Source organism: Choloepus didactylus, chromosome 4 (genome assembly GCF_015220235.1).
Source record: "Choloepus didactylus isolate mChoDid1 chromosome 4, mChoDid1.pri, whole genome shotgun sequence".
NCBI lineage: Eukaryota > Metazoa > Chordata > Mammalia > Pilosa > Megalonychidae > Choloepus > Choloepus didactylus.
Window position 1 is genome coordinate 114,678,045 of NC_051310.1, and position 13,548 is coordinate 114,691,592.

The 13,548-nt window shown below is 40.5% G+C and overlaps 2 protein-coding genes across 6 annotated transcripts in view; both read right to left on the bottom strand.

Moving 5' to 3' along the window:
- ZNF609 (zinc finger protein 609) overlaps positions 1-3,057 on the bottom strand; it is a 350,879-nt gene extending 347,822 nt beyond the window's left edge. For 2 of the 3 annotated variants that reach the window (XR_005216444.1, XM_037833714.1), the window contains exon 1: positions 2,548-2,657. The gene's annotated coding sequence lies outside the window, so the exon portion shown is untranslated. Of the gene's footprint in view, positions 1-2,547; positions 2,658-2,837 lie in introns of those variants that run through there. The other variant, XM_037833715.1, reaches the window with a different exon arrangement.
- Positions 3,058-7,757: 4,700 nt separating this feature from the next.
- Positions 7,758-13,548, bottom strand: part of TRIP4 (thyroid hormone receptor interactor 4) — a 98,003-nt gene continuing 92,212 nt past the window's right edge. For 2 of the 3 annotated variants that reach the window (XM_037833718.1, XM_037833719.1), the window contains one exon: positions 7,758-8,058. In XM_037833718.1, coding sequence (XP_037689646.1) covers positions 7,991-8,058 — 68 coding nt within the window. In that variant the 3' untranslated portion in view covers positions 7,758-7,990. Of the gene's footprint in view, positions 8,059-13,321; positions 13,364-13,548 lie in introns of all 3 variants that reach the window. The other variant, XR_005216445.1, reaches the window with a different exon arrangement.

Consider the following 13,548-nt stretch of genomic DNA (forward strand, 5'->3'; position numbering starts at 1 on the left):
ACCAAGAAGCTAGGAGAAAAAGAATCTAAAGAACTCTCTAACATATGGTCACAATCAGAAGAGTCACACAGACTCCTTGTGGCAAGGGGCCCAGCTCTGAAACCACTAAATCTAATAAAGGCAAATTTATTCTCTCCTTCCACTGTCACCTGACAGGATTCAAAAAGGAATGCCAATGAGCCAAGAGCAAAAAGTTTTAGATTCAGTTTAGCTGAGGTTTCACTCAGGGACATAGAACATATAGTTGGAAATAGTCTAAAGATAAGCAATCCCTCCAGGAAGGCCTTAAGACAGTTCTGTCACCAAGAAACAAAGTCAGAACAATTTATTCTCTCCTATCAAAGCCTAACACCTAAGTGGCAAGCCATCATTTCAAGAAACTCACTGAAATAAAGAAATGAGGAAGGCTCCTTGCCCTAGAAAGACCTTTACCAAAACCAAAGGCTAAAGTTCCTCTTCAATAATACCCTATGGGAAATGGCTATTTTATATACTATGTATTGCATACAATTCACCTCTCACAATGAGTTTTACTTCTAATTACTTTAACTTTTTCTTTAATGTCCTAAATGGAGACCTCTTTTCTAGCCCCAGATAATTTTTTACCCAACTAAAGAACCTAAATATTATTTGTGCACTATTCCTAGGGTTCCTCTTCCAGCTTGTCTTCATCCTTCTCTTACTAACAACCCCAAAAATCTCAAATGATTTTTTTACGTCCATCTTTTTGGCAAATTTCTTCCTAATACAGAGACAGATGTAGACTTTCTGCACAATCAAATCATCTCCTTTCATCAGACCTAAAACAAATGTTGAAAGTTGTTTTTTGTTGTTGTTGTTCCCACAGCCATTGCCCACATAGGCAAATTCTGTGGCTTTTTGTTGTGCAATTACTATCGACCAGGAAGTCACCATTAAAAAGATACTTGGTCCTTGACTCCCTAGCTTAACCCCGCACAGGTTTTTAGTAGTAGCCCTAATCAAACTAACAAAAATTATTGCACAAGTGTCCCATTTCTATAAAAAGAATTAAATATGATGTTCAAGGAAGAACAGAAACCACCCCTTGCAGTCTTCTTCTTTAAAGGTCTGTCATAAGAATCAAGGTCGAGTCATGATTTCTTTACAACTTAGTACAGGCTAGCCAAAGAGGCAGGCACAACATGGCTGGCATCCCCTATTCTTCTGAAAAATGTGTGCCAATGAGCTCTGCATTGTTCCTCACTCAAAAAGAAGAGCCTTTCTGTCTGGCCTCATCCAATGGCAAGCCCCAATCTGCTAAAGAAGAAAATGGCATTGAGGAGCCTGGGAGATGGAGCATATCCAAAGCTCTCAGACAAGACTTGAACCTATGACCTTCACTGTGTACACAATAGGCGGGTGAGAGGGACCAGTTTATCTCTGCAGCAGCAGTTCTCAGCCCTGGGGTAGCACTCCCGATAAAATGACACGACTATTGTGTGTGGCCATAGAACAGTCATCCCCTCACAACAGCCTAAACCAGCATTCCCTCCTCCAAGACAAAGCAGCAGGGGTGAAATTAACTCAAAGCTGCAGTGCAAAGCCTAACAGAGAAAAGGGAAGCCTGTGGGGGTTTGGGGACTCTCTTCAACCTGGGGCTCTGGACACATGGCTGGAAACGGCAGGCTTTCTCCCCCATCTTTCCCATTCTCCTTTAGGAAAGAAGCTGTTTCTTAGAGAATTTAATCATCTGTGATTTGTTCAGAAAGATTCCCCCTGAAGGGCTCTGATTTCTCCACCCTGTGTGAGCCTAATTCCTAGAAGCTGAAATGACTGTTTGCTGCTGCCTGTTTCACAAACACACATTAATTGGTCAGATGTGTCTCCTCCTCCTCAACCCCACAGGGAGGAAGGAGAATCTGAGCAAAGCACAGAGACAATCCAACCATAATTACACATAAAGAGAAAAGAGGGCAGCATGGGTTTTCCAAACAGGACAGGGTCACAAACCCTCTCGGGGGTACAAGAGAGCTGTTAAGGGCTAGGCCTAGTGATCCCTCCATCTTGAAGAAAAGGACAGGAGTAAATGTGACCTGAAGACTGGAAGAAGCACACACCCACAACCCACTTACTGTACATTCCCAGCCACCTTGCTCCCCACTCCGGCGCCGCGCACACGTCCTGACCCCAACCCTTCGTTCTGAACCCCCCCTAACTCCCTGACTAGCCCCAGTCGCCCTGGGTCCCCTCAACATATCCAGACTCGCCTCTGAAACTCTGGCCTGTCCCCACTACCTGGCCAAACCCTAAACCTCCCTCGGAACCCTTACTCCTGGCCCGAACTGGCCCCGGCCACGCTTTGAACTTCACCCCGCGCCCCTCGACGCCCCCTCCCCCACCCACGCAACGACTCCCCCTTTCCCCCCCACACCTTCCCCTCGCTCCGCCCTGGTTCCCCAACCCCCACTTCCTCCGTCAGGCGCCGGTGCCCCCGGGCCCCTTCGGCTCCTCTCAAGCCCGGATCCCATCAGCGCCACCGCCCCTTTCCTCCCCCAGCCCCGGCTCCACACAAAGCTCCGGACTCACCGCGCGGCCGGTCCCGGGAGCCGCCACCTCCGCCCGCCCGGGGCCCCAGGCTGTAGAGCCGCCGCTGCTACGGGCCCCAGGCCGCCATCCGTTCCCGCGGCCCCTCCCCCCCACCCCACCCCGCCTCGACTCCGGCTCTCCGCCCCCTCCCCGCGCTGCTCCGTCCCGCCCGGCCGGTGCCGCTGTGTCCGGGGCCGCGGGTTCCTCAGCCGCCGCCGCCACCGCCGCCGCCGCCGCCGCCGCGATCCGGGACAACCAGGGCCACCCAGAAGACCCGGATACTGGATCACCTTGTCCTCGGATCCGGATCCCCGGCTCGTGTGGAGTCCGGTGTGGGAGAGAGTCGGGGAAACCCGGAACCTGGGTGGGGGAGACAAATCCTGGGTCTCGGTACGCTCAGTCACCTCCAGCCTGGATTAAAGAGTCGTAGCTCGAGGAATGCTGGAAAACCCGGCGAGCCAGTTAAGACAGATAAACTCGAAGAAACCTGGGTTGGAGAGCTCGAACCTAATGCTCTTTCATCGTGGAAAAGAACTCTGACTAGACCAGACTTCCTCGCAGAGGGGTCTCTGGTAAAGTATCGTACCTTGAACACAAAAAACACCAATTTTGTAGGTTCCCTTCAATCGTGAAGCAGAGGGAGAGAAAAAGGCCATATGGAGTCTGAACGTGAACATCTATAAAGAAGAGAAATGCAAGCACAGCTTATGATGGTTTCATCTATTTTATCCCTTAGTTCAGCAAAGTACCAACCCCCTAATTTTCTATCCTTTGTTCTCCAGTTTCAAAAAGAATTTTTGGATTTATCATTTGTTTTCCTCTCCAAAGTATCTACTTCTAATCCTTCTATATCCTTTTTCACCTCACCATCCTGTATCACAAATATTATTATCTAAAAGTCCTATTCTGCCTTTCTCAAACCCATCATTTTCCAATGATTTTAACGTTTAGTTTTCCTAATCTGACGTTCATCTCTGAACTGCCAATTGCCCAGCACTCTATATAGTAATATAGTAGGCATTCAGTCCACTTTGTGAAACCTCCCACACTCCTCCCACTTGTGAAACATACTCATCATGACCTCCTCCCTAAAACTCCCACCTCCTTCTACAGTTTTATCTTTCCTTTCCTCTCTTTCTTTATCCTCAGGCATCCTTCAACAGTGCCACTCAAGATAGCAGGTGACTCGGAGATAGAGCCTAGGTCATAAAATTCCTTTAGTCCCCATCTCCAAGGGTGGGGCGGGGGAAGGAAGGGAAGGAGGGAGGTCGACAGCTGAAGAATACACTAAGCATGTCTTGTGTAGGAGAAATAATGCCCTTTTTGGTCCACCAATATTCAAGTTGTTCAGAGACAGAACTGATCCCAGGTGATAGCAAATTTCCACTCTGTACAGGACAATGTTACCAGTGAGGATTCAGCATTTAGGAGGTAGAAAAGAGAAGCGTTTAGTGCTTTAGACTTAGTTGTGACATAATTAAGCATTAAACACTCCAGTAGTCCTTTCCTACTGAAGGGGCATGATTCTACTATTGGAGAGGTTTAGACTACAGAAATAGGGAATAAAGGAAAGTAAACAGTCTTTGCTGTGAATCCCAATTTTTAGCCAGAGAAAGTTCTCAAGCCTGGAAAGAATCACTAAAAATTCTGAGGTGATCAGATGTCTTGAACAGTAAAAGAATCTTAAGTTTTACTTCCTGTTCCCCAGACCAGGGGTTAGCAAACTATAGCCCATGGGTCAAATTAGACTCATAGCCTGTTTGGGTATGTCCCATGAGGTAAGAATGGTTTTTATATTTTTAGACAGTTGAAAAAAAAAATCAAAACAAGATTTCATGACTTGAAAATTATATGAAATTCAAATTTCAATGTCAAATGTATTGGCTCATAGTCATGTTCATTCATTTATGTATTGTCAATGGCTGCTTTTGCACTGTAACAACAGAGTTCAGTAGTAGCAAAAGAGACTGTATGTCCTGTAAAGCCAAAAATATTTGTTAATCTGGCCCTTAACAGAAAAAGTTTGCCAACCCTGTTCCAAACAAGCACTATCCAATAGAACTTTATGTGATAATGGAAATATTCTATATCTGTGCCGTAAAATTCAGATATCAGTAAACACATGTGGCTGTTTGGGCATTTGAAATATGATTAATGGGACTGAAGAACCAAATTTTTGATTTCATTAATTTTAATTAATTTAAATTTAAATGGCCACATATGGCTAGTGGCTACTGTATTGGGCAGTACAGCACTAGGCTGTTCTCAAATGTCCTGTATAGACATATTTTGCTGCTAATCCCAAGATCTCATGCACTTCCTATGATGCACCACCGTATGGATTCCAGACCTTCCCTACCACCACCACTTTCCTGACTCCAAGCTTAGAGTGCAACATTTACTAGATTTTCTTTCTGGGTTCTCCATTGTCACAACTGAAATCTTTTCACTTTACCAAGTTTCAGCCATAAACTAACCCACATTATATGCATACATATAGATTGACATTCACACAAGTTTGTTTCAGAGCATGGTACTGTGGCTATGCTCTTTCTTCTGTGCATGAGAAGTGGAAGAGTTCCCAACATGCTGGATCCCTAATTGCTGCTGGAGCCTGTGGTATGGATCACCTCCCTCCAAACACATCCACAGAAGCTGAGAAGAGCAAATGTGCACGTGCCATTTGAATCTCAAGGAAAAAAACTTCTTCATCACGGGACTCCCTGCTTACCCCTCATTCTCCAGGTTTAACAAACTGAAGTTCACTGATTTTTCTAGTATAATAGGTGATTGCTTTCTACTGGTCTGTTTCAGCTGGGCATAAGAACAACCCCCATACTGTCTTGTTCTTGGGTAGGAGCTCTAGCAAAGGTATAAAAAAAAAAATTCCTAAATTAATGAAATCCACATAAATGGACCTTAGTAGAGACAGTATTTAAAATGAAAAGAAATTAAAGATTATAATTCATAAATGCTATAACTTTGTAATGATTTGTAGAAGTTATCTTTAAATTTTTCATACCTACTCCCTGGGAAAAAGTGGGTTTCTCTCTCAAACTTCCAGCTTAAAAAGAAACCATGGGGAGGGACACCTGTTTCTCTTTCTCCAGATCAGATATAACAAGCAAGAAAACTCGTTTCTTTATTGTAAACATGTCTCCAAGGTCAAGGTCTCCTAAATTCTTACAAAGTCTACATCTTCATGTATGCCTTACTCTGAGCTTATATAACTGAGAATGGGTTCTGCTTAAAAAAGGAAAACAGAAAACAAAAAGCAATCCTTTTGGTACTATACAAGTTGATAGCAATTTGATAGCAACTGAACCCAACCATCCCAAAGGGGGCATAGATATTTAGGCCGCAACAGAAAATCAGCTCAGAAATGTGAAATTTCCCTCAGGCCAAGCTGTCCCAGAGTTACAGGGTCAGAGCACAGAGCTGTAAAGCACTGAAAGGCTATTCCTGGGTGAGTTTACACTCAGATTGCTAAGAATTTCCATTAAGCTTTAAAATATGCTATTCATCACTGAGCAACTGAGAGCCATCTACCCCCAAGTTTCTCCCACACTTCTCCCTGGTGTCAGCAAATAAGAGAGACCTATACCACAATCATGTGAACTAAAGATAGGCTCTCACAGTTTAACCATGTAAAGAAGAAATTTCCAAGTTTCTCTGCTATTTACCCATTTGGTTCTCCAGTTGCACATTTTGGTTGCTGAGGTGGGTTCTTGTAAACTTAGCTCTTACCACAGGACACAAAATGGTTGTATAACCTGATCTCCTGCAGCTTCTGAGGTTTTATCTTTAGGCAAGAACACACAATCTATGCAGGTGGAAAAATCAATCCAGATTCCTCTGTGCTCAGGCTGTCGTTCAAATAAAAAGGAAGAAAAACTTTTTTTTCTCCCTGCTCCTTAGCCTCTTCACCTCCTGCCTTTCAGTTTTATTTTGGTATTTAAAGAACCAGGTAATTCTAGCACAGAATTCAGGGTGCTACTACTCGGTTAACTGCATAGTGAACCCAGGGTGGCTTCTTTAATAAGTACTACAGAAGGCCAGAAAGAGAATTGTTTCCCTATGGAAATGTCATTAGCTGTCCTTTCCACCTTTTCCTCACAGGCTGAACAGGAAAAGAAGAGACTACTGCATGTCTGCATCACCAGAACAGGAGAGGTTTCCCTAGGAATCCAGAGAGATCAGGCTTGGAAGAACCAATGCCTAGAGTTATATAACAAGCAAAGTTTACAGTTGAGTGAACATCAATGCAAAATGAGCAGAGGCATTTCAATGCAAATAAATGCTGAATATGAAGTATTAAAGAAAGGGGAAATTAATCTTTTTCCTAACACAAGGCACTTTTTTTTCCTCACCCTCTTTTTTAAGTCATGCACACAACTGCTGGAGGGAATCCAACTTCCCCAGTGTAGCGGTGCTGCTTTACAAAAAGCAGAACATACACATTTAAGGCGATGAATTTCTTCAAGATACTATCAACTGAGATTCTGACAAGCTCTTCAGAGCAGCCTCAGAAACAAAATGCTTTACTAAGAGGGGCCAGATTGACTAATAAAAATCTATTTCAAAAGCAACCTCCTGTTTTTCCAAAGCTCCTAGTTTCCTGTGGTGTGGATGGTTTAAAAGGTTTGGTTTCAGAGTTTGGGGTACTTGGATGAATTTACTGAAGGGATTTTACTTTTCAGTTTGTTTCTCATTGCCCCATCCAAGTGATGCTTTTGCAATACCAACAAAATAAATAGGGCAGATTCATGCTGCTTTGGCAGGTGGCTCCATCTCCTTTCACTCTGATCTTCTTATGTCCTAGCTTCTTTGCAAACCAAAAAACAAAGTGGCAGCACTTCTTCAGGTTATCCCTCAAAAAATAAAAAAAAAGATAAAAATTCTGCTAAGGAATGTTACTCGCTTTTGAAGACTGAGAAGTTGGACTAGAGCAGAAAACTTCTTAAAAACCTTTTGTCTATAGCAGGTTTGTATAAAACAATGTTCCCAAAACATTCTAGTACTCTACTGGGCCATCACTTTGGGGGAAAAAAAAAACCAAAAAAACTTTAAAATCCAGTGGTCCTTCAAAATAGTTAATCTATGCTAAGATTTTTCCTAACTACAAATCCAAGCCTCAGAGCGGAATGTAATTTCCAACTTGTTCCTTTGTCTTCTCCAATACCACTCAGAGAAAACTATCAAAGACCTAGAATTTTTAAATAGATTTTTATAAATAATGTATTCAAAGATTTTGAAACACCACATAAAGTAAGAATCCCACTCCTTAAGGAAAATACACATATTTTGGTAAGAGTTTAAATTCTGACAGATTCAAGCCTGATACCAATCCTTTAGATTTCTACTGCTTCAATTCCAAAAGACCAATGGATAGCAATTTTTTACACAAAACTCCACTAAGTTATATAGTTCTTTTTCTCCTGGGTCAGACGGCTTTATTCTGCTTCATTAAACCCTTCTTTGCTCCTTGATGTATCTTGGAATCCAGTTTCCCTGTAAGGGAGAAAAAGAAGTCTCATTATTTATTTTTTATATTTGCAATGCGAATATTTTGTGGCCTCCCAGGACTTCTGGTTACTGTATTCCTGTTACATTCAATTATCTTGCTTCAGGACTCAGACACTTCCAAACTTCCGAGTTTCATTCTGTAAGAATGAGGGGCAGTGGGAACACTGAATAAGAATACACACACACACACACACACAATGAGTATTTGCCCCCAAAATCTCAGAAGTTAATACTTCTCATTTTGTAGCTACTAGAAAAGAAACATTTTCAGGGTGTCTAATACGAAGGCGAATTTTTAAAGAATATACACACGTAACAAAGGAAAGTAATTTCACACAGTGGTAAACCCATTCCTCTGCCCTTTTAACTGGCAGAGCATAATGCATGAACCTCTCTCACAGTGAAAGGCAGTTCAACTCACCACCTCTGCTGCCTCAGACTCAATAGGGGGAGTGACCTGAAACAGTGGAGTAGAATCCACATGAATAAGCTACTGACAAAGGGCCCGTATCACCAGCTAAAAAGGGCAAAGGTCATAGGCTGTCTGACTCTTCTAAGTGTTAAACTTAGAAAACAAGCAACCTTCCTGTCCCAGGTGACCCTAATGAGAGGTACTTGACTGATGTGTTCTCTGACCTCTGACTCCCTCCAATCTACCAGGGTAGAGTTTGGTTCAATGGTAGCAGGCTTAGGAGCCATCCATCTCAGGAAGAGAATCTTAGATTTTCTGTCTGTCTGGCCAGAGTTCAGAGCTTGCAGTTTGCTTTCTTTTACAAAAAGTCTAATCTAAGTCAATAGCGATGCTCACACTGGAAACAGAAAAATAGTTCCGCACTAAATAAATAAACAAACAAACAAAACAAAAGTAAATAAAAAGGAGCCTCACTTCCCTTCAGGGGCAGCAGGTATACTACATGTCCATACCCACAACCACAACCCCTCATATGTTCTCATTTTCATTTCTTGCAGTAATCAGGTGTTACAGAAAGAGCACGGAACTAGAAGTCAGGAGACCCCAGTTGGAGTCCCCCCTTCTCTGGTATTAACTAGCTGCATGACCTAGGACAAGTTCAGCTCTCTAAATTTCAATATTCATTTGTTCAACTAAGATAAGAATATACATCCTGACCACTGCACAAAGATATTGTGAGAAAAAATAACTGTGAAAGTGCTTGGAAAAGTATATTTACTTACAGCATTCAACCTCCTGAGTCTAACCACTTTCCCTGTTAAGGCTCCCCTCCCCCATCATCTCTCTAGGATTATACCAGCTTCTGGAATAACACTACTACCTCCTTTTCTGGGTTTCCTCAGAAAACATCATTAAGTGTTGCCATGTATGTCATCCACAATAGTCATAATACTGGTGATTTTAAGCTAGGTTTCAGAACTTAGGGTATTCCCAGGAATTCAAGAGTCTTTCTTCACCAAAGCTGCCTAGCTGAAACATGTACATGCCAGCAATTTGGCAAAAGGCCCTATTACAAGGCAAGTTTGCCTTTGTATCCCTAATACCTACCACAGTGACTTTCAAATGGTAGGTGCTTAATACATGTTTCTATCAAATGAATTAAAGAAGTGAGACACTACAAATTTCAAAACCTTTTACATTATAGGAAATACTAAGTAACCAAAAATAGTAGGTTATCACCTCATACCCACAAGAATGGCCATTATTGAAAAAATGGAATATAACAATGTTGGTGAGGATGAAGAGAAATAGGCAACTTTGTGCATTGTTGTTAGGAATGTAAAATGGTGTAGTCACTGCTGAAAACAGTTTGGTGATTCCTCAAAAGTTAAACACAGAGTTAACATAAGACCTAGCAATCCCATTTCTAGGTATATGCCCAAAAGAATTGATAGCAAAGACTCGGACAGATATTTGTACACCAATGTCCATTGCAGCATTTTTCATAAAAGGTGGAGGCAACCCAAGTGTCCATTAACAGATAAAATGGATAAACAAAATGTGGTATATACCTACAGTGGAATATTACTCATCATAAAAAGGAATGCAGTTCTGAAGCATGCTACAACATGGCTGAAACTTGAAAACATAATGTGGAATGAAATAGGCCAGAAACAAAAGAATAGATATTGTATAATTCTACTTATAGGAAATAATTACAGTATGAAAATTCATAAAGACAGAAAGTAGAGTACAGTTTGGGGAAGGGGTGGGAATGGGGAGTTACTGGTTAATGGGTTCAGAGTCTCTGTTTGGGATGACGAAAAAGTTTTGGTAAGGATGGTGGTAAAGGTCGCAAAACATTATGAATGTGACTAATGCCACTGAATTATATGCTTGGGAGCAGTTGAGATGGGATATTTTATGTTTTATAGAGGTTACTACAATGTTATCTCATTTTCTTTACAAAAGAGAAACTAGAGAGACAATGACAATTAAATGTAATATATGATACTGGACTAAATTAACTATGAAGGAGAAAATGCTCAAAACAACATTATTGGAGCAGCTGAAAAAATTGGAAATTTTTTTCTGAGACACATACGGACTAAATTGATTTAAATATTAATGTTAAATTTATTGAATTTGACAATTGTACCTAATATGGTTACATAAATGAATATTCTTGTTTTGGGGAAATATACGTGTAAATATTAAATGGTAAAGGAGTATGATGTATACAACCTATTCTCAAATGTTTAGAAAAGAGAGAGAGAGAAATAAGTGTGGCAAAATGTTAAAAGTTGGTAAATCTGGGTATATGGGTAGGGGATATATTGAAGTTTTCTGTACTATTTTTACATTATGTTTACAAGTTTCCTGGAAGTCTGAAATTATTTCAAAAGCAAAAATGAAACTAAACAAAACAAAAATAGGTATCACATAAACATAAGAATATCCGTTATAAAGTTGATGATACCCAGAGGTACAAAGAAGTATTTTACCTCATTTAGCTTTTTAGACAACCTAGGACAGAATTTAAAATTCCATCTAGGACTCCAAACTTCTAGTTCTCTCTAGTGAATAAGTTGGAAAACTCAGGTCCCAGTTTTAGTCCTGAGACTACATAGCTGTAAACCTTGAGAAAGTCACCTAATCATTCTTGTTCTCAACTTTCTTAACTCTAAGAGGAAGTTGGACCCCTTCCAACTCTATGATATTGTACACGAAAAATGAAATTTAAATTGGAATAATTTGCTTCTGAGGCAATTTGATGCAGTACAAAGAGCAGAAAACCTAGATACAGAAGACTTGAGTAAAAGGCAACTTCTGTAATCCTGTTTACCCAACTGTGAAAAGAAAGGAAGAGAAAATCCCAAACTTGATGGAGTTATTGAGAGGATTACAAATACCATTAATTGCTTTTTATGTACCAGGCACAGCACTAAGGGTCTTACATACATTGTCATTTCATCAAATAACTAATTGAAATAATGGGTTAAAGTGCTTCACAAACTCCGAAAAAGTCCCCTGAAAAAGTAAGGGTAGTCCCTCTACCCCTACATGAGACATGACTCCCAGGGATTGAATATCCCTGATGTGGGACATGACTCCCAGGACTAAAGCGTGGCCTTGGCATCAAAGGATTGAGAATGTCTTTTTGATCAAAAGGGGGAAAGAAAGGTAACAAAATAAGGCTTCAGTGGCTAAGAGATTTCAAATACAGGTGAGATGCTATCCTGGAGGTTACTCTTATGTAAGCTCCAGTTACATATTCCAAATGCCCACAGTATGCCAAGCCCTAATCAACAGTAGTTTCAAAAACACTAAAGAATACCTAGGTTCCTATCTGAGACTCTACAAAAGTTTCATTCACTAAGTTTGTTTTTCAGAAACTTAAATCCCCCAGAGTGTTCTTATGCCAGATAAGTCCCAAAACCCAGAGACAACAGCCTCTCCAAGAACATCAACCAGATGCATCCCCCTTCCCTATAATGTTGACACCCCTTTTCAATATGAACAAGTGAGGGTGCCACTGCACAGATATCCCTGAAAATTGAGAAAGTGATCAAATGAGATCGGGGTAGCAACTGACAAGAAAGGATTTAACAAAGGATTATGAATACTGAATCTTTATATATATATATATATATATTTTAGTTTCTAGGGTACTAGAGTAGTTAGAAGGTAATAACTGACATGGTAGAACTGTAATCCATAACATGCTTTGAAATTCACTCTATAGCTACTTGTTAAATTATACTTTGAAAGTTATCACATGTCTGTATACATGTTATATTTCACAATAAGGAAATAACTGAAATTGTGGAACTGTAACCCAGAACATTCTTTGAAATTTGCTCTATAACTACTAGATAATAATCTACTTTGAAAGTTATCATCTTTTTATATATATGTTATACTTCACAATAAGGAAATAACTGAAATTGTAGAACTGTAATCCATAACATTCTTTGAAATTTGCTAACTACTTGTTAAACTGTACTTTGAAAGTTAACACTTTTCCGAATATATGTTATATTTCACAATAAAAAAAAAAAAGTAAGGGTTTTCTTATTATTTATCCTGGGGCCTAGGAGTTGTGTTTCTTAGCTACAGTCTTAGTTTTATCTTTAATGTACCATATAACCCCAGACGAGTCTTGAACAATATTTCAGAATGTTCATATTAAAAATAGGGACATTAAAAAAAATAGGGATAATACCTTCTTCACATCCACAGTTTTACTGTATAAGAACATTCCATGTGTAAGTTTCAGAAAACTCCAGTTCGATTGTAAAAGCCCTCAAGTGAGACCAGCTCAGAAAAGATCAAGCCCCACCAGAGCAAAGCACTCAATGGTAGGCAAATTAATCTCTGGGCTTCAAAGCTGAAGTTATAAAATGGAAAACTAATAGAAGGACGAAGGAGGAAGAAGATTGAAGAGAAACAGGCATTTCAAGGGCATCCCAGGGATTCAGAAATTCTTTCATTACCTAGGCTGCCTGATACAATCAGACATGTGCCAGCAATCTCACAAGTAAGGGCTCTTTGTATCCCTAACATCTACCATAGTGACTACTAATAGTGGCAACTCTTAGGCCAGCTGTGGATAATGAAGGGAAGGGACGAAGAACAGGACTGGGATTCTTGCCTGAAGAAGCAGGGATCATGGCTACCCATGGGTTGCAGGAACTCTGAGCTCAGGTTCTAGTTCAGCCTAGTCTTTCAACACTTGAGATCTGGGCAGTGAACTACAATAACACATACATTCTTAGTTGTAGAGTGATAATGCTTAGTTTCTGTATTTCCCAAATAATTTTACATATTTCTTACCTACAGCATTTCAGTGTTAAATCACATCCTTAATCACAGGGCCTAAAAGAAAATCAAATGCATGGGCAGCAGATGGGCCAGGAGTTAAAACTGGAAAAAGTACTTAACATTCATCAATGTAACAGTCAGGGATTTTCATAAAATCCTTTGCTTAAGATATAAGGCAGTATTTGCATGCATTTATAGAGCACACGCAGGATTTCCTTCATCTCTTTACTTGAACATTC